General features: G+C 51.7%; 1 protein-coding gene across 4 annotated transcripts in view; it reads left to right on the top strand.

The window, feature by feature from the left end:
• Window positions 1-20,983, top strand: part of Gsn (gelsolin) — a 56,818-nt gene that overhangs the window by 14,667 nt on the left and 21,168 nt on the right. For 2 of the 4 annotated variants that reach the window (XM_038336404.1, XM_038336405.1), the window contains 2 exons: window positions 16,074-16,278; window positions 16,767-16,921. In XM_038336404.1, the coding sequence (XP_038192332.1) occupies window positions 16,083-16,278; window positions 16,767-16,921 (351 nt within the window). In that variant the 5' untranslated portion in view covers window positions 16,074-16,082. Of the gene's footprint in view, window positions 1-14,571; window positions 14,742-14,822; window positions 14,862-16,073; window positions 16,279-16,766; window positions 16,922-20,983 lie in introns of those variants that run through there. The other 2 variants (XM_038336402.1, XM_038336403.1) reach the window with 2 other exon arrangements.

Genomic DNA, 20,983 nt, shown 5'->3' on the forward strand with positions numbered 1-20,983 from the left:
CCCCACCCACCCTTTCTGACAATGCACAGCGCTTTGTTTTTCTGACTTAAATGTTAGGCGGATTCTGGAATCCATTCATTCCCAGAATCATGTGACAGGTGTCTAGGGCCTGAGTTGGCAGAGAAGATGCAAAGAATAGAGCCTTCCCATTCCTCCTGGGTCTTGTGTGGATGGTGTTGCCTGCTATGACTTCCTGGGTCTTGTGTAGATGGTGTGCCTGCCATGACTTCCTGGGTCTTGTGTAGATGGTGTGCCTGCCATGACTTCCTGGGTCTTGTGTGGATGGCTGTGCCTGCCCTGGCTTCCTGGGTCTTGTGTGGATGGATCTGATGGTCTAAGGGAGCAGCTAGGAGGAGGTGCTTCTTCTCTGGATAGGGCAGAGAAGCATGAGTGCCGGACGGCAGGGTGAACTAAGAAGGGAGAGCACCCCTCAGACGGAATGGGCAATGGCCAGGCAAGGGACCAGAGCTTCCAGGCCATGCTGCCCTTGATTGTGGATTTTACTCCACGCTACTAGAGACTGTTAGGAGCTTCCCAATGGGAGACTTGGAGAACTTCATTAATGACACCATCTCACATGCGCACAGATACATGCGTGCACACACATGTGCCCACACATGTTATGATCCTGTGTGGGGTTGTTTTAGTGTTTTCCTTGCTGAAGTGCCCCGATTCTTCATGTAGGACCTGGTGTCGTGAAGTCCTGGGAAATGCGTGCTCTCCCAGGATGCTCTTGGCTCTTTGCCTCCAGCCTCCCTCACCCCCATCTCCCAGCCAACCCTTGCTGACTCTCTGGAATGGGTGGTGAACTGCCCCATCCTGAAAGAGCAGCCATGCAATCCCTGAGGGAGACAACTGTGGCCCATACCCAGATGCTTTCCAAGACACCCATGGGGCCAGTCGGCTTTTCCTGCCCGTGAGATGAGCGCTGGGCTGAGATGGGAGTTGGGTGTTCCAGGCAAGAGGATTATGTGCAAAGGGCTGGTTACCTGGGGGAGCCCTGTGTGCCTGAGGATGAGTAAGTCATGTCTGGAGACTGAGCTCAGAGAGGCAGGAGGAGACACGGATGTCTGGAGAGAGACCTCAGATGCTAGCTAAGTTTCAGTTTTCCGGTCACTGGGAGCCATAGATGGCCGTTGAGGAGAGGAACGGCTTGATTGATGAGATTTCAGAGCAGTCAATTAGTGGCAGGGAAAGAGGAGGGCCGTCAGAGAGGGCAATGCCGGAATCTCATAGGAGAGTATGTTCCAGTGAAGCTCTGTCACATCCCTTCCCTACACAGAGACACACACACACAGAGATATACACACAGAGACAGAGACATACAGACACAGACACACACACACAGACATACACACAAACAGAGATATACACACACAGAGACACATATTCACACAGACACAGAGACATACACATACACACACAGAGACATACACACAGACACACAGAGAGAGACATATACAGACACAGAGATATGCATACAGAGAGATACACAGAGATATATACACACACAGAGCCATACATTCAGACACACACAGAGACATATACACAGACACACACGCAGACAGATAGAAACTCAGACACACAACACTCAGACACACACACACACACGCACACGCACGCGCACGCACGCACGTGAATGACCTGTCTCTCTCTCTCTCTCTCTCTCTCTCTCTCTCTCTCTCTCTCTCTCTCTCTCTCTCTCTGTTCTTCGCTCTTGTCCAGTTCTGTTCCCACTGTCCAGCTAGGCTGACTTGAGTCAGACCACGGACGCACCGGACTCTAGGAGTAAGTCTGAGCTAGTGTCTCTGAACAGAACGTGCCCAGTCCCTCTCAGCTTCATTTTCTGTCTTCATGAAGGAAAGCTCGGGTGGTGACCTATGAAGGAAGGGGGGCAGCACTTGGGTACATGCGATGGCTGGGGAGCCTTTTCTGTAAGGTCAAGGCCCTGCCTAGGTCACAACAGGCTGTTCCCAGCTGTGCTCACGAAGGCCACTAGGAGGACTTGGGGGGTGGGGCTGGAGCTGCCTTTAGCAGCGGTTCCTGGCCCAGGCATGGGGCTGGTTAGGACTCACTCAACATTCCATCCTTTGCACTCTGCACTCAGGATGGCAAGGTTCCCAAAAAATCCTAGACAATAACAACAACAAAATTTAATTTGCAATGTGCCACAGGGCTGTGATGTAGCTCGGCAATAGAGGGTCTGCCTGGGATTGGTTCCCAGCACTTCAATAACGATAAAAAGAACAACAAAATACAGTTTCCGGGTTGATCGGGGCTGGGCACAATGAGATAAGTGTTTGAGAAGCAGGGTGTCACAGCATCCTGGCTGAAAGGGCCCAAGGGTGCACACCGACCTCCCTAGTTCACATTTTGGGAAACTGAGTCTCAAGCAGACACAATGGAAGTAAGAAACAGTAGAAGAAGCCTAGGCCCAGGTCCAGTCTCCTTTCTAGGTGGGTGTGGCTCTTTGCTCAAACCCTTTTCCTCAAGAATTGTGAACAATGGCTTTCTGAAGAAGTTTTAGTTAACTGTGTGTGGGGAAAAGAGCCATTTCCGGGGCCGTTTGTGCTCTGATGCCTGCCGAACTGGGCCTGGCATAACTATTTCAGCCCAAGCCAGAAGGGCCTATTTATAGCTGCTAGATTGAAGCCTGGCCTATCTCAAGAGGCCTCTTCCCTTCTGCCCTGCCCAGCCATGGCTGAGGAAAATGCCCTAGGGGGAATGATGAGCAGCTGGGAACTGAGGGGCTCTCTGAAGCCTGTTCAAGCAGGACCACAGTTTAGCTACCAATTAGGCTCTCTGCCTGTTCTGATGTCCTCTTCTGGCCCCCAACAGCACTACATACACATGTATGGTGCAGAGACATATATGCAGGTAGAACACCCATAAACATAAAATTAAACAAATCTTTAAAAAATAAGAATAAAAGAGACGTATTTATTTTCATTTTATATGTTTTGCCTACATGTCTTTAGCACTGTATGCGTGCCTGGTTCTAAAGAGACCAGAAGAGGGCATTGGATCTCCTGCAATGGGAGTCAGGGATGTTTGTGAGCTGCCATTTAGTGCTGGAGCTGAACCCGAGTCCTCTGCAAGAACAGCCAATGCTCTTAACCACTGCACCAACTCCCCAGCCCATGTAGGTGCTTTCTAAAAGGAGCAAGGGAGAGAGTAACAGGATTCAAAATCTAACCCTGGATTTAAACTCTGCTCTGCCTTGCCTAACTGTGCAAGAGTTACTTCTCTGAGCCTCAGTTTCCCTGTCTCTAAAATTGGATGATGGCACCCATAAATTTTAATGAGGATTCAGAAAACTAGTGCTTATGAAGTTCATATCGTGGGGCTGAGGAGATGGCTTTAATAGCTGAAGTGCTGGCCCCACGTGCCTGTTTGGTCCCTTGCATCTACATAACCACAGGGAAGGGAAGGCAGGGACAGGAGAATCTCCCGGGGTTGCTGGCTAGACTGTCTAAGCTAATATGTGAGCTCCAGGCTCAAGGAAAAGACATGCCCTCAAAAATATGGTGAAGAATGATTCAGGGAGACAGCTGACCTTGATCTCTAGCCTCTACATGTATGAGCACACATCTGCACACACATCCATACATCTGTACACATCCCTGCACACACACATACACGCACACAATGTGCACACACATCTGTGCACACACACCTGCACAATACCTGCGAACACATCTGTGCACACACACCTGTACACACACACACATACATGCACACATCTGTGCACACAACTGCACACACATCTGTAAGTGCACATCTGTGCACATCTGCTTATACACATCTGCACACACATATCTGCAGACACACATCTGTGCACGCAAGCACGCGTACACATACACACACACAGTTGTTGTCGTGACGCCTGCGCATATGGAGCTTCATTGTGCAAAAGGGAGTTTTATTTGCTGGTGATGAAGCTGAGGCTCCTTACGTATGTGCTGCACCTCTTAGTGGCTAAGAGCAGTCAGACTTGGGGAGCCCTGGCCTCCCACACGGCCCTGACCTTTCTCTCTCCTCCCAGCCCCCTGGGCCGATCCTGTTCCCAAGGTTCTGGGGAGCTCTGTGTTAGGGATTGTTTTTCTTAAGAAGTCCCTTCTGTGGTGCCACGGGATGACTCAGAGCTCTGAGTCACAGCTGATGGCAGGGGAGGCCCGCCCTGGGAGGGAGGCAGAGGAGAAGGAGGGAAGAAAACAGGAAGGGGCCAGTTAGTTCCAGCTGTCCTGCTGTTTGATCCACCAGATCCAACAGGCCCCCGTCTCCTGCTTAGCCTCAGTTTCCCCAACTGTGGTTGTGCCGAGTGGTTCCCATTGATAGCTGACCCTTAGAATTGGGTTCCTGGACCCCCCAGTTCTGCACATTCCAAGTCTGTGCTCTTTCCAAACTCTCCCAGGGATCTGCTTGCCCACTCTTGTGTGTAGAGACGTTCACAGCCACTCTGCTATCTGGGCTGTCAGTAAATGACAGTGAAAAATTCACTTCCCCAGCTAAACATGAGGGGTGGGGAGGGGGAGGGGGGCTTTTGTTGTTGTTTCCAGATAGGGTTTCTCTGTGTTGCTCTAACTGTCCGGGCATGCTTTCCATAGACCAGGTTGGCCTCAAACTCACAGAGATTCACCTGCCTCTGCCTCCCGAGTGCTGGGATTAAAGGTGTGCACCACTATGCCTGGCTAACATGAGGACTTTTGTTTTCACAACAACATTCCTGAAATATAGTTCACATAATTGATTAAATTTACAGAGTTTCCATAAATATATACTTCTGCCATTTTCATGAACTCTTATTCTTAGTGAATTCAGGGTTTTGAAATCATCTCCACAATCATGTTTGAGAGACTTTTCTTTCCTCCTTCTCCTCCTCTTTCCTCCATCTCCCCGTCCTTCCCTCCTTCTCTCCCTCCATCTTCTTTCTTGAGACAGAGTATCTCTGTGTAGCCCTGCTTTCCCAGAAACTTGTCGTATAGACCAGGCTGGCCTCGAACTCGTTGATTTCCATCTGCTTCTGCCTCCTGAGTGCTGGGGTTAATGGCATGCACCCACCACACCTGGCAAGAACATGTTCATTACTCCAAAATGATCCCTGTGCTCCACTGCCCACAGCTAATCAGCATCCGTGTCTAGCCCTCCCCATCAGCATCCATGTTAGCCCTCCCCCTCATTAGCATCCGTGTCTAGCCCTCCCCCCATCAGTATCCATGTCTAGCCCTTCCCCTTATCAGCATCTGTGTCTAGCCCTCCCCCCTCATCAGGGTCTGTCTCTAGACCCCCCCCCCTTTCTGACCCAGTGCAAACTGTTATCCTGCTCTGAACCTAGGATTTCTTCTCAGTATGAGGTCACCACACCCTCTTACCATCTGTTAGGATTTCCCAGCATACACAGTGTCTCGTGCACAGCAGACAATGGGCACATAGGCCTGGTGCGTGGTCCAGACTCAGGGACCATTTCAGAGCACTTACCTAGCACACTAAGAGCTGGGATGGACACCAGTTATCTACTTCTCTGTCAGAGAAACGCTACTGGTGTCACATTCTAGAGCTGAAGAAGGCAAGGCACTGACAGGACAAGTTGCTTTGAAAAGGTCACATGGTGAGAGAGGCTGAGGAGTGTCCTTAACTATGACGTCGTGTTGTCCCTGCTCCTTCGGTGAATATCCCTGGGGTGAGGACCACCACAAGGATGTAGCATGTAGCATGTGTTTTCAAGGACTGAGGCCCGGTACAGAGGACATAGACATCAGCACATAGCAGAGTGTATGGTGGGTGACTCCTCACCAGAGGCAAGAGTGACATCAGTAAAGCTACAGAAGAGAAACTAGTCACAGGTCTAAGGAACACAGGCTGGTGTGTGACATGGTGGTGTGTTTGCATGTGACACTGGGTGTGGCACGGCATATACGATGTACAGCCGTGAGCAGAAGAGCTTGGGGCTGGAGCTCTGGCACTTATGGGTTCCTAGGCCCCAGGAGGATCTGTCATGGTAGGACCTGGGGCCCAGCAAGAGGCTTTTCTCCTCCTTACAAAGGCCTGCCTGTTTCTTCCTCCTGTTTCTGGATGCCAAAGAGTGGGCATGTTCCAGAGGAGGACTGGGGCCTCAAGTACGCCCACTATCCCTTTAGCTCAGACAGGGGTCAAGGCATGGGGCCAAGCCCGTGGTTCAGGAGGAGCCTGCCAGGCCTCCAGCTCCCCACTCTCCAAGGCAGCCCCCCACCCCAGCACTGGCTGGGGCCAGCACCAGTAATTTTCCTCTCCCTGATCCTCCTTCTTATTGGCTCCCTGACTGCTTGGCTGGCTCAGAGAGATTGTCTCCAAGCCTTTGGGGAGTAGATTGCTAACAGCTGCTGTGGGAGGTGTGGAGGAGGAGGAGGAGAAGGAGGAGGAGGAGGAGGAGGAGGAGGAGGAGGAGGAGGAGGAGGAGGAGGAGGAGGAGGAGGAGGAGGTTGCGGGTTGTGTACAGCAGTTTCTTGAGTCCTCTCAGTACCTGGAGCTCACCATTTTATCCTGTTTCTTCTGAGAAAGAGTAGCAGGCCCAAGGTCACACGTAGCCAGTTCCCAGAGTTCCTGAGCAGGGAGCTGAGGACGCACAGAGGCTAGGGTAGATGACAGAGGATGTCTGGTAGTCACTGAGCTATGCTGCTTAGGGCACATGGGTACCAGATCTCAGAGGGGGTCCTGTGTCTGTACTGGGGCCATGGAGGGGTCAGGAGCAGTGGCGGCTACAGGCCTACTTGAACGTGAGATCTTGTGAGTCCTCCCTCTCTGCTCCTTGCTAGTCCCCGGCCTTCATCTTTTCATTGGAGGTTTTTCTGGACTTTTTAAAATTTAATTAATATTAGATGCAGCAAATCTGTGACATACGCCTGGCTGTCCTGTGTCCAAGGGCAGTGAAGTTTAGAGGGCTTGAATTTCTTGTTACGGTCAGTTTGTGAGTGTTGGGGTCCATGCTGTTTTGGGTGGACAGAACAAGCCAGATTCTTTCTTTTTTTTTTTTTTTTTTTTTGGTTTTTTGAGACAGGGTTTCTCTGCAGCTTTAGAGCCTGTCCTGGAGCTAGCTCTTGTAGACCAGGCTGGTCTCGAACTCACAGAGATCCGCCTGCCTCTGCCTCCCAAGTGCTGGGATTAAAGGCGTGCGCCACCACCGCCTGGCAACAAGCCAGATTCTTAGAGGAAAGAAATTCTTGAGGTAGATAGGAAGGCTCGGAAGGCTGGCTCTCCAGGTGACTAGCCACCACCCTGTCTCCGGCCTTGGTTGGAACCCTCCAGCTGTCCTTTGCTTTGAATGTGAAAGTGAGGTAGAGACCAGGGGTGGGCATGGAGCAAGTGAGCTGCAGGTGTGGAAAGGCCGGCAGGTGCTGAGGGCCATCTTTGGATGTCATGGTTGCTAGGCACCAGCTGAGTGACACATTCGGAGTCAGGGGCTTCTGTCCTCTGGGACATACATCAGGGTAGCCTTGTCGCTCTGCGTTATAGAAAATGAAATTGGAACATTAGAAAGGGACCACTGGCCCTGTCCCCTGAGCTGCTTCACATCCCTCTGTGAACGTGACCTGTCATCTACTATCTCTTGGCCATGCCTGTCCCTTTGTCTTCGCTGGGACCTCTGCCTGCGGGCTGCAGTGGGGCATTTGGGTCATCAGCTCTCATGCAGTGGCCAGAGCCCAGCACAGAGGAAACTATCATGTGGTTAGCTGTGAAGAATGTGGGAACATAAGGGCTTCATATGGAGCCATTAGCAGGAGAATGCGGCCCCATCTGGCCCATGTCACTGTATCTCATGGAGGTTGGTCTGGGGAGCCCAGATGCTGGAAAATGAACTTAATCTCCACATCAAGTTGGCCAGATGAAGTGCTCACTTTTTTCTCTTTCTGTATCTGCTTCCCAAGGCCTGAATGGTCCTGGAGAAGGACTCCTGTCACATGACTTCTCTTTACTGGGCCCCTATTGGACAGCTCATTGTCTCAGAAAGAGAAAGCAGATGAGAAGTTGCCCAATTGTTTTTACTGTGGCAAAGTCGACCTAACATGAACCTTAGCATCGTGAACATTGTAAATGCATGGTTCCCTGGTGTCAAATGCATTGTATGCCTTGCACCCACCACCACTTTCCATCCCCAGAACTCTCTCTCTTGCAGAACTTGTTAACCCCAAAGATGTGAGGAGAAAGACCATTGACCCAAATCATCATGGGCAAATTAATTAAGGCAAGCAATTAATTAAAGCAAGCTTTTTTATTCATGTACACAAACTGCCTTTCCTAAATGTGGAGTTCAAGAGATCAGCACTGGGCATGAGGAAGACAAGGTTTTTATAACCGAGGGGTAGGGGGTTTCCAACTGGGGGATTTGGAGGGCAAAAGCTGTCAGGGTTACAGGAGCAGAACATAAACATAACAGGTCAGTCATAACAACCTCCTGAGGCAAAGGCATGATTGCAGGTGGTCCTAACAAGGTAGCCATAACAACAGGTCAGTCATAACAACCTCCTGAGGCAAAAACATGATTGCAAGGTGGTCCTAACAAGGTAGCCACAACAACAGGTAGTCATAACAACCTTTTGGAACAAAGGTAGGGTTCCAAGATGGTTACAACTTTTTGATACAAAGATGTGGTTGCAGCTTCCTGGAATAGGCAGTACAGAGACATTTGTATTTAAGGTTACAGGTAGGGCAGAGCCTAATCCTTGAGAAACAGAGATTTAATCATAAACAGGAACGGACTTAGTTTATCTTTACTGTAAAATGGCTTTATCACCCAAGATGGAGGCAGGCTGGTTCATCCACTGAGGCTCTGCTCTCTTTGGACAGTAGCCCACATTTCCCTTCCCCTTACACCATCACTTCACTGTATGGTCCTTCAGTCTGATTCTTCCCGGAACTTCATGGGAGTGGACTCAACATTTCTGCTTTGTGATTGGCAGTGTCCTTGAGGGTTATCCCTCTAGCAGGATGTAATCTTTTCACAGGTTACTGTTCTGCTGTTTGAATATGTTTGTTGATTGTCTACTCACTCATTAATGAACCGCTGGCTTGTTTCCATGTTCGAATTGTTGTGGGCAGTGCTGCTATGAACATGGCTGTGCAGATGCCTCTTAGATAGCTTGCTTTTATAAACCAGTATTTTTTGAACATTTATTTTTATGAAAAATCCCCCCCCCCCCCCTCTCTCTCTCTCTCTCTCTCTCTCTCTCTCTCTCACACACACACACACACACACACACACACACATACACACATTGTGGTTTGTTCTGAGATCCGGTCTTGCTGGCTAGCCCTGGGTGAGCTGAAACCTATTATGCAAACCGGGCTGGCCTCAAAGTTGCTTCTCTCGCCTGAGCACTGCTCTTACAGGTACACACTATCATACTTGGCAGGGAAGGCCTTTTGGTCTCTAATTAACACACAAGAAAATTAGGCTCAGAGAGACAGAAACTCACCCAAGCAACTCACCCAGCAAAAATTGCAGCTTTCTTCTTACAGGCTTCACCTGCAGTAGGCTACACTGAGCCCAGTGCATTTCACCTGGTTACAAATCTGTGTGTGTGTGTGTGTGTGTGTGTGGTATGTTTAAGTGCAGGTAACTGTAGCGGCCAGAAGAGGGCGTCAGACCCTCTGGGGTGGAAGTTACAACTGGTTGTGAGCCATCTGATATGGGTGCTGGAAACCAAACTGAGGTCCTTTCCAAGGGCAGTATGCACCCTTAACAGCTGTCCCCTTATTAAATTTTTACAGCCTTCATGGGAAGAAGATACTATGGTCCCTACCTACTCATAAGGGCACTGAGGCTCGAGTACCAAGGTAACTTTCTCAGGGCCACTCAGCCGGTTAAGGGGTAGATCTTTAAGCCCCTACTTTTGCTAGCGGAAGTTCTTCCCCATTACATGTCCAAATCCTTTCTCTGAGCAGTTGCCTCCAGTGTCATCTCTTGTCCCTTCCTCTGTGGTAGGGGCATCACAGACCCTGCCTTCTGTCTGCACCCCTCCCAGGTCTCCAGCTGATCCTGCCCCAAGTCACCATGCCTGTGCTTGGACCTGTGTTTGTGCCCGGGCTTCTCGGGAGTTGCTACAGAGTTCTGAGATGGGTGGGGGTGTGAGGGTCTAGGACTCAGTTCTTTGCAGTCCCGAGTTTCTCAGGGTTGCAGCATCTGCCTTAGGGCAGGAGCGACCGATAGCTACAGTGAGTCCTGGTGGAAGAGGCCTGGACTCATACACGGCCAAATCTTGTTGCTTCCAGGGCTTGGGGCCAGGAGGTGGTAGGGCCAGGCCTCCTTTGACTGTCCTCACAGCACTGGGTGGGGCTGGCTCTGGGAGCTGAGAGAGGGTCGGTGGCTTCGGTCCCTGGGATAGAGTCAAACAAACCCCACTGGCCATCTTCCCAATAGCTGTCCACACCCAGTACAGATTTGGCCAGGACAGAGGGCCAGCTGACCATGCTATTCCATGAGACCCAGGCCTTGCCTCTGGCCTGGTTGCCCAGAGACCTGAGTTCTAAGTCTAGGCTGTTGATACTGGCCCAATGGCCTGGAGGCATCACCTTTTTCTGCTTGGTGTTATCTACAAAGAGATGGGAGGCCAGTGTCCATTACTACTGGCAGTCCTCTGGCTTGCCCCCATAGTTCTGCAGGTGGGTACTACTGTCTCTATTTACAAATAAGCTCCTGGAGGCTCAGAAAGGGAAATAACCCAGTCCAGACTGCAGTCTAGTCCAAGCCCAAGGCCCATTTGAAAGCTGTAGTCTTACCCCTATTGGTAGGTGTGGATCGCTGCCTTCAGGCCTCTGAAAGAAGAAAGCAGGCTATCCAGGGACCCTTTGGGAGATGCTGTGTATCAGACCTTAGAGTCCTCTAATGTCCCAGGAACCTGACATTTTAAAATCCTCATTTAAAAATGAGGAAACTGACTACAGGTGCCGAGATCTGTGCATTCAGGTCCATGGGGCTTGCCGGAACTTGTGCGGGCCCTGTTTGGTTCCACGGGGTTTCATAACTGCCTCTTTGTTTACTGATCCTTGTCCCTCCTGGCAAAATCCTAGGCCAGAAGGGTGGGTGCTCCCAGGGGACCCAAAGCACAGTTGTGGGCCAAAGGCCAACAAACTCTGAGGGAAAGAAGGGAGCTCTCCCAGGGAGTGGCCGGCTGCCGGAGAGATGGAGAGTTGTGTGTCTGGGCTGAGGGAACAGGACAGGGAGTGTCTTCCCAGCCTGCCAAGGGCGACGGTGAGACCTCTCATCTGGTAGCCTCCCTACGCAGGCAGCCCACAGAGGTCTAGAGAATGACTTCAAGTTAGTCAGAGAAAGAATGGGCCGAGAGATGGTTATGGAATCCTGGGTCCAACCACGGCGGTGAGGGGGGTGTCTGCAGAAGGACATGGACTGTATCACTTGGTACTTGGTCCTTTGGCAGATACTGAGAAGGTGCCTGATGGGAAGGGGGCACTGGGCAGGACTCGTGAACGGCTGATATGGGCAATCAAGGGGGCCAAGGGGGTACCTAAGGCACAGCGAAGAGCAGGGACTAGGGTATGTGCACAGAACAGACCGATGGTAAACAATGTTATACTGAAATCAGAGCAACCATCCCAGACCTGAGTGTCTTGATATGGAGGTACCACACAGTCTTTCTCCACCCAGTGGCTATGGTCTGGGATCTTCTTAGACATCCAGTTGTCCTGGATAATGACATCAGGCATCTGGAGGGCTCGAGAACTTTCCTGGAGCCTCCTCTAGGAGACTTCTGCCTGCCTGCCTGGCATGGGCTTGGACTGGTTTAGCAACAGCAACCTTTTTCCTGCACAGGGTTGCTGCTCCCTGTCCAGATGAGGTGGGGCCAGGGCTCCTGCTTCATCTCCCAGATAGAACTGGAGCCCAGGAATCCCTGGTAAGAGTTTGGACCTCAGCAATTACCCCCTTCCACATGAGTGCCTGAGCCTCGGTTTCTCTGTCAGTGGTGCGCCCGCCTTTCTTCTGCACATATCCGCTTGCTCCCCTGGATTTATACATCCTTTTCCAAGTGGGGAACAGAGTCAGGCAGGGTTCCCACATCAAAGTCTTCACTCGCTGTGTGCTGTAGTGAGAAGTTTCGGGCTTCAGGGTCCTGTAGGGCAGCAGCCAGGTTTGATTACTCACCGAGGTGAGGTGACATGCTATTGCTGATTTCAGAGTCTCCCTCTCACACCAGGGGTCCTAGCTGCTCTGATTCAGAAGGACCTGTCAAAGTGACCTGGTCTTCATTTTGAAGATGAAAACCTTGATGCTCAGAAGCAAGTAGGTTCTGTGCAGGATGGTGCAGCCAGGATCTGGGAGTGCTGAGTCCAGAAGTGGCCTTAGAGTCAGAGAAGCAAGGCATTGGCTTTTGGATAGATACTGAGACCCAGAGAGGGACGGTGAGCTGCTCTGAGTCATCCAGGAGCCTGTGGCTGAGCCTTCCCTAACATGGGGCATGCCCCCTTTCCCCTTCATTTGAACCCCCTTGTCCCCTTCATCTCAAGCCTCGTCCAGGCATGGAACAGAGTAGAGAGCTGCCCCTCTCATCTCCATTCACTGATGCCCCGGAGTGAAGGTTTCTAGGCTCTAGGGTCCCAGAAGGCAGAGGCTGTGCCTTGGTCACTGTGACCCAAACTCCATAGCTGGCCAGCAAAGCTACACCACCTTTGTGAACATTAACCTGGGGCCAGGGAATCTGGGCTGGTTCACTGACCCCAGAGGTCGAGGCCAAGCCATAACAGCCCTCTGTTAATCACCAGCTGGACAAACTGAGGCCACACTGCTCTTGAGGGACTGCTGAGCCAGTTCAGCCACTGGCTCAGGTTGCTTGCCATTTCCCAAATCGGCTAAGGAGCAAGTATCCCTTTACGCATGTTCTTCTTAAAGCATTCTTTTTACAGTACAGTTGTTAAACGAACAAACCCAGAAACTCCCTTGGATATCTTCTCGTCCCATTTTAGATCTTGTTTTTGCTGTTTTACATCCCAGGATGTAATTTGCTGGCACCCATGGTTCACTTACTGGGGTATACAGTTCTGTGGTTTTTCAGTGGTGTGAACTGGTTGCTGGATCATCATCATGGTATAGGATTAAAAATATCCCATCATCCTGAAAGGTTTCTTGTGCCAGGCACAGTGATCCGAGCACTCCCTCCAGCCTCGGGCAGCCATGGCGCTGTCCAGAGTGAACCAGCTCTCTTCACCACTTCCAAGCATACCAAAGGCTTTGACAGTTTGGCATTTACTGACTTTTCAAGGGTTTGCGCACCAACCTGCACCCTTCTAGAAAGGAAGAGAAGAGCCATTCGATAACCATCATTGTGCAATTTGCTTCTTGCCCCTGAAGGCCTCTCCATGCCTACTGAGTGCCTACTATGTGCCACGAGACACAATTGGCTCTAACTCACAATACACCCCCAGCTGCACCGTGGACTGTGGTCCGTTATGTGACAGCTCCATCACTTGCTTCCCCAGGATGTTTTGGGTTCTTTCCAATTCTCTTCAAACAATGCTTCAATGAATATCCTTGCCCACTGAAAGCAGTTATGTGAATACACTCTGTGTTAGTCCAAGGCAGCCCATTACAGGCTCCACAGGCCTGGGGGTGGGATTGCTAGACTATGGAGCCCAGAGGACTCACGGCTTCTACAGGCACCTGATAAAATCCTGAGGTTTAGGTTTGCACAAAGGCCTCAGGCTACCCACCTTCCTTGCCAGCCTCACCCCCCACAGCCCCCTAAGCCAGACCCTTGTTATTCTCTGGGTATAGCTTGTGCTTGCCTGCCCTTTGCCCATACGTTGCTCCTCTCTGGGATGCTGTTCTCAGTCTTAGCTGTCCTCTCTATCCTCTTAGGCTTCACCTGTGTCCTCTTAGGTGGGAGACATTGGGATAGGAGAGGGCAAAGTTCAGTCCTGGCCTATAAGAAATAATGCGGTGCAGGCTCCGAAGGGCTGGTAAGTGAGCGTTCTCACCTGCGAACCAGGCTTTCTGCAGGCCTGATCTAACCCTCTGCAACCTCTGTGCTGGCTGGAGACTGAGGTGCAGTTCACAGGAGTACCACCTAGGTCCCTAATTTCCCAGTGATGAGCTGAGGAGTGGAGGGAGACCCAAATCCTGTCTCCCCAGAAGAGGGTGCAGAATAGTTCCAGACTGCACTGTTTCCTCTTCTGTGAAATGCGCTCTCTTTAGTGTATCTGATCTGAAGAGGATTCTCCAGTGAGCCTTTGAGCAGAAAGCGCCACAACCGGTTAGTTCATGCTAGGTGGATTTTGCCGTTTTGGTTTGTTTAGTTTTTGTTAGACCTGCTACTTGAACTAATAAGAGGGGGTTTGCACAGGTCACAGAAAAACAGCTCTCACCGAGTTAGCATCTGCTGTATGTCAGATCACATGCCGGATCTCCTGTTTGGAACTTAGGGTCCAAGGGGCGACCGCACCCATTTGGGTCGGTGTGGGAACCCAGATGTCTCCGAGATCCAGGACAGATCCCCGCCTCCCCCGCAGGCCACAAGGCCCTCCCTGCGGGGCGGTCCCCAGCTGGGGCGGGATGGGGCGGCTAGCTACTTAGAGGTCGGGGCAACCGCGAAGCCGCGGCCGCAGCCTGGGTCCTCACTGTCGCCATGGCTCCGCACCTCTCGCTGCTCTGCGCGCTGGTCTTGGCGCTGTGCGCACAGTCGCTGTCCGGTGCCGCCACTGGGTTGCGGGGTACGACCGGAGTGAGGGCACCCCAAGGTCGGGTGTCTGAGGCGCGGGTGAGTGCCCGGGGTCACCGGGGCTCCCCGAGTAATTGTCTATTGTAAGTTCTTGCAGATACAGCGCTAGGAAAAGGGGAGTAATTCAGGTGTAGAATGGAAAAACTGTTTTGTTGCTTTGTAAGTATGTCTTGCTGCTTCGGGGCTCCTGGGGCGTGGGTGGGGGCCCTGGGCCAAGGCTGTTTCCTTCCCTGCAGGCTAACCTCACCTTGGCCGGATCTTTCCTCTACTACTGATTTGGATCCCATCTCCTTTACCATGTCTAATTTCTTCTCCTGTCTGTCCCCACTCCCACCCCACCCCCGTGCTGGTCTCCTCTCAGATTCCTCCTCACTTGGTGTCCCCCCCACCCTGTTTTCTATAGACATGACTGTTATTATTCTCTACTTTCTGTGATTCCTTCTCCTCTCTCCAACCCCCACCTCTCGGTTCCCCTTTATATCCTCCTCTACCTGTCTTGAGTTTCTCTCCCCAGTCTGGTGTTGCTTCTCCCGCCGCGATTGCGATTTTTGTTCCTACCAGACCTCCTTCTGGCTGAGGTGACCTACTGACTTCCATCCTTAGGCGCCAGCCTAACCGTCTGTCCCGCAGCTGCCTGCCATCCCCAGAGCATGCTTGGCAGCCTTTCCCCACCTCAGCCTTCTCCTAACAGGTTCCTGCAGACTTCAGGCTCCATTACTCCCCCTTTTCCAAGATGTGGAAATGGGGTGGGTTCTGGGGTGGGGCAGGAGGGAGGAGGCAGACAGCGCAGGAGGCCACTTGGGCCCACTAAGCCTATCCTTTCTTGGGGTGTTGTTGGAAGATGGGGAGGGGCATCTGAGGTGATCTTCCTTCTTCCAAAGAGCCAAAGCAAATAGGTCATGTGACCTGGGGTCAGGCCCCTTTCCTTTTGGATCCTCAGTTTCCCCATTTGCAGAGCAGGGTGGATAATGAGTCCTAAGAAGGTGCTGAAGAAAGCCAACAGAATCTCGGGACCAGGAGCCACCGCCATCTGGGAGAGTACCTATACAAAGAGTACTCTTGGGGTCCAGGAACATCCCTCTATGTTGTTCCCCAACTGAGGGTCCCAGAAAGACAGCCTGCCTCTGTGTACCTTAGCTGTTGGCAACAGAAAAGGCGGGAGCTCTCGGTCTCCATAACAATAAACAAATGAGAGAGCTGAGTGGGAGGATTAGACACTTAACTCCCAGAAAAGGGCTGATGCTCCACCCCACAGGCGAGCAGGCGGCTCAAGTGAGACACTCCTGGTGCTAGAACCCACCCTCCCTCATGCCTGGGGTCTCCCTGCCGAGCCCCACACAGTTGCTCAGGCTCTGCCCTGTCTCTCTGCAGCCCGGCACCATGGTGGTGGAGCATCCTGAATTCCTTAAGGCAGGGAAGGAGCCTGGCCTGCAGATCTGGCGTGTGGAGAAGTTTGACCTGGTGCCCGTGCCCCCCAACCTCTATGGAGACTTCTTCACGGGTGATGCGTACGTCATCCTGAAGACAGTGCAGCTGAGGAATGGGAACCTGCAGTATGACCTCCACTATTGGCTGGGTAAGTGCACTGCTCCTGCTCCCCCCGACCCTGTCCCTCAAAGCATGGATAGACCTGGAAGCTGAGGGCTACGTGTGTCAGGCCTTGGTTAGTGGTCACATACCACTGCACTCCAGAGCCAGCCTGGCCAAGTTCAGATCCCCTCTCTGCCCCACTGACCTGTTTTTATAGAGTGGACAGACGTGCTGACAGCGAGGTGACATGGGGACCCTGGATCCCTCTGCTCTGCTTTAACTCAACTCCAATCATTCCCTCATTTTTTTCTTCACAGTTAGGAGCCTAGAGTCCCTAACATTGGCTTTGACCTGTTTGTTTTAGAGTTACCCCATTATACAGATGGAGTAACGGAGGCTCTTGGAAGGCAAGAAGGGACTTACTCAATTTCTATAGCCAGGCCAGAGTAGAGCTGTTGGCTTTGGATGCCTCCTCCTCAGAGGGCCAAGACTATCTTCTAGATGCCAATCTCATGCTGCCCTAATGTTTCCTAGGTAACGAGTGCAGCCAGGATGAGAGCGGGGCAGCCGCCATCTTTACGGTTCAGCTGGATGACTATCTGAATGGCCGGGCTGTGCAGCACCGTGAGGTCCAGGGCTTTGAGTCATCCACCTTCCTCGGTTACTTCAAGTCCGGACTGAAGTACAAGGTGGGTTGGCGTTTACTATTTGACTGGCCAGGGCTCCCAGTCTCCCAGTCTTGTGGAGTGATGGACAGACGGGCCAGGTGTCAGGCTCTGGAGTCTCCTAGCCATGGGTTTGAACCCTGGTCTCTCTTCCCAGTGCGGTGGCCTTGAACAAGCCACACTCCCTCCCTGGCCTTTTGATTCCTTGCCTTACGATGAAAAGAAGCTTCTCTACATCCTCAGAGTGTTTTCTTCCCACATCACAGCGAGCCCATGGGTGGCCTTTTTGTGGCCCCTGAGGGGATGTGCCAAGTCCCAGTCTTGCACCTGTTAGGGCTTTGCTGACAGGGCCCTACGGTAGGTGTCTGACAGGCTGCTTTCACTCTCTTTCCCCCTTGAACTTGACTTTCACATGTCTGGACCTGATAGGAGCATTTCCAAGCTGGGAACCCTGGAAACTGCACCCCAGTATGCTGTGCGACCTCCAGCAGCCCCTGACACCCACAGCCTGGCTTGCCTCTCTGGTTACCTGCTCTACAGTCCCGGGGAGATGATTTGGTGCAGAGGTGACCGGGAAATGTTCCAAAGCTTGGCTCCTTGAAGGCGTCAGGAGAAGCAGCATTTTTTTTGGGGGGGGGGTTCTAAACAGGGTTTCTCTCTAGCTTTGGAGCTTATCCTGGAACTAGCTCTTGTAGACCAGGTTGGTCTTGAACTCACAGAGATCCGCCTGCCTCTGCCTCCCCAGTGCTGGAATTAAAGGCATGCACCACCACTGCCCAGCAGAGAAGCAGGGTATTTATGAAGTTCAGTTCTCTTTGTTTAGGGTAGAGAGGGGATTACAAGTTTGTGAACCCAATGAGTCTGAATCTCTCATTTAATGGGGGCTGGGGCAACTAAAGTACAGAGAGGTTGAGGAATTGGAGCAGGGTCACGCAGTGAGTTAAATGGACTTCTGACCAGAACCCAGATCACCTGTCAGTCTCCCAGTGTTATTTCCACTAAGCCAGTCTGTCTCCCATGACCGGTTCTAGTGAGGACATATGCCCTACCTATGCCTCTGTCATTCTCTGACCCTCAGAGTCCTCTTTGTCGGTGCAGAAGTGTCTCCCTCACTCCTAGGTGAGGGACGGAACTGAGAGACAGAGAAGTACCTGTGACACTTAGATATCAAGGGAGGGTGTGTCCTGGACCAGCTCAGGATGGGTGGGGCTGAGCTGGCTTTTTTGGGAGGTGCCCAGCAGCATTTGCTGGGCTGCTGTTGCTGAGCTCTTGCTGCCTCCATCGCTGTAGCTCTGCCCATTCTCGGGTCCTCGAAATTGTGAGTCAGGAGAGGTGGGAAGCCATGTCCCGCTGCAGCAAGACCAGCATGGTCTCTCCATTGGCCAGTATAGTCTCTCCATTGGCCAGCATGGTCTCTCCATTGGCCAGTATGGTCTCTCCATTGGCCAGTATGGTCTCTCCATTGGCCAGCATGGTCTCTCCATTGGCCGTTTACTCAGCAGACAGGATCAGTTCCTGCATCAAGCTGGCTGTGGTGGCACACACTTGGAATCCCAGAATTTAGGGGGCAGAGGATCAGGAGTTCAAGGTTATCCTCTGCTAGATAGTGCATCCACAGCCTTGTCTAAATAATACTCAGTGGGGAATAAAAGCAAGGAGAGAGGGAAGTCAGATTGTGTCAGCACCCACTGTGACCATCATGACGTGGGTGTGGTACTAAACCTGTGTGAACATCATATATCCTTGAAAGTTCCCCAGGAGGAGACAGCAAGTGGTGGAAGCTCAGCGAGGGCTCCCCTCATTCCACAGGTGCTGCACTGGGCACTGGGTGTCAGGGGTATGGGGCAGATCGCTTCCTTTCTAAGGACTTGAGAGGACTGGCATTCATCAGGAAGTCAACCCTCTGCACGCAGGAAGAAAGGGGGAGTCCAGGGGATTCATGTGGTCAGCTCTCACGTGGCCAGCTCTCACGTGGTCAGCACTCACGTGTTCGGCTCTCATGTGGTCAGCTCTCACGTGGCCAGCTCTCACGGGGAGCACAGTTGTGCGTCTGCCTCAGGTACCTGTTGCTTGGGGGAAAGCTTAGCAGATATAAATGTGACAGTGGCCATGAACACAAGGACAGATTTACCAGGTCAGAGAACATTGCAGTGCAGGTTATGGGTGCCTCAGGTTTGGAGCCATAGGTACAGTATATTAAGGTTTTTCTATGGGATCAATTTCATTCTCGCCATTGCCGTTAGGGTGGTAGAGGTATCCCATTTTATAGATGAGAAAGCTGAGGTCCTGTGGAAGACACCTACAGACTAGCAGAGTGCTCACACATCCCACGCCATGGACTTTGCTCTGCCCTTTCCTCAGTTTACCTCATCCTGTGAGATGCTTGCTAGGACCGGCCTCACTGTGTAAATGAAGGAGAAGATGTGCCGCCATGCCCAGGATGCGCAGCTGGCAGTGGTGTGAGTGTATTCAGACTCACGTGGGAAGGGTCTTGTACCGCCCAGAGTAGGCGTTCCAAGAGTCTCTGACCTTTTATCTGAGCTCTGTGGGGCTCATCCCCTGCATATCTAACTAGCCTCTCCTATATCAAAGGGATTTTAGGGAATGTTCTTGACCATGTTCTGAGGAACACTTGAGAGGCAAATCCCAATCAGGGCTCAGATTTGTGGCTTCGGTCATGAAAGGAACTGTCCCCGGAGGACACGTGAGACCCTGTTTACACCTCCTGCAGGTCCTTAGGCCACCCCCGCACTTGGCAGTCCCAGACCAAGGTCCTCAGCCTCCCCGCCCTCATCTATTATAGATGCCGAGAAGCTAGGCTTGTTACACAAGACTTGTTTCTATGAAAGCCTCCCGGGAGCTGCTTCTGTCCTGGATCAGAGAAGGGGCAGAGAGGGGACACCGAGCCACCAGGAAGAGTCCTGGATCAGAGAAGGGGCAGAGAGGGGACACCGAGCTACCAGGAAGAGCTGCCGTTATTGTTCTGTGTCACTGTCCTGGGTGGGGGTGGGAAGGGTTCCAATCCCTTATTACTCACCCTCCTGGCTCTCCCCTTTCATCTTTACCCCCTACCCTGGGGACTCGCCCCCCCCCCCCTCGAAGGACCTTTTAGGTCCTTTGCTCAAAGAGAATCTGGGTCTATCAGTCCTGGGAGCCCGGACCATGGGATAGCTGGAAACCAGACATCTGCTGGCACCTTGTCGTAGGAAAGGACTGAGTGGAGGATGGGTAGGTCCAACCTCAGCAAGGTTTTAGTTTGTTTTTTTCTTCATGGAAACTTTAGTGCCTCCCCGCTCCAGCTGAATAAGGCAAGCTTCACTTAGACAAGCCAACACTAAGGAGCAGCCCTTAGAGGGACCGACCTGGGACCCCACCCCGAAGGCACAAACCAATGGTGATCCAGTGGCTTTTGTTCTTTCCATAAACCGGCCTGTCTGCCTCCTGTCCTAATTCGGAGGGTGGCTCTTTAAACAACTCGCCCTGAGGGATTTATTAGAAGAAACAGGCGCTGATCTCTTCCCACCCAGAGATTAGATTAGACAACAGTAATCAGTCCCTTAAAGAGAAAGGAATAGAAAAGTTCTAAAAGTTCCCATTCTCTCCTGTGTGCATCCACTGGTGTCTTCTGAGAACTCGCTTTATTTAGAGCGTGTGTGTGTGTGTGTGTGTGTGTGTGTGTCTGAGAGGGGGAGAAGGAGAAAGAGAGGGAGAAAGGAGACAGAGAGAGAGAGAGAGAGAGAGAGAGAGAGAGAGAGAGAGAGAACTAATAAGAATTCCTGATGCCTGACATTTATGACACAAAACAACCCTTCTTTCTTTCAAAGAGTTTTGGTTTATTTTGGTTTTGTTATTGTTGTTGTTTGTTTTTGTTTTGGAGATAGGATTTCTCTATGTAGTCCTGGCTGTCCTGGAACTCACTCTGTAGACCAGGCTGGCCTCGAACTCCTTATTGCTGGGATTAAAGGCGTGTGCCCAATCAAAGAGTTATTTTTTAAATAGCAGAACGAAAGGCTTGCTTGAACAAGTGAAAATATTTCCGAGTGTACAAAGCAAGCAGGCGGTCTCTCCTGTCCCCACGCTCCCTTG

This window comes from Arvicola amphibius, chromosome 7 (genome assembly GCF_903992535.2).
Source record: "Arvicola amphibius chromosome 7, mArvAmp1.2, whole genome shotgun sequence".
Taxonomy (NCBI): Eukaryota; Metazoa; Chordata; class Mammalia; order Rodentia; family Cricetidae; genus Arvicola; species Arvicola amphibius.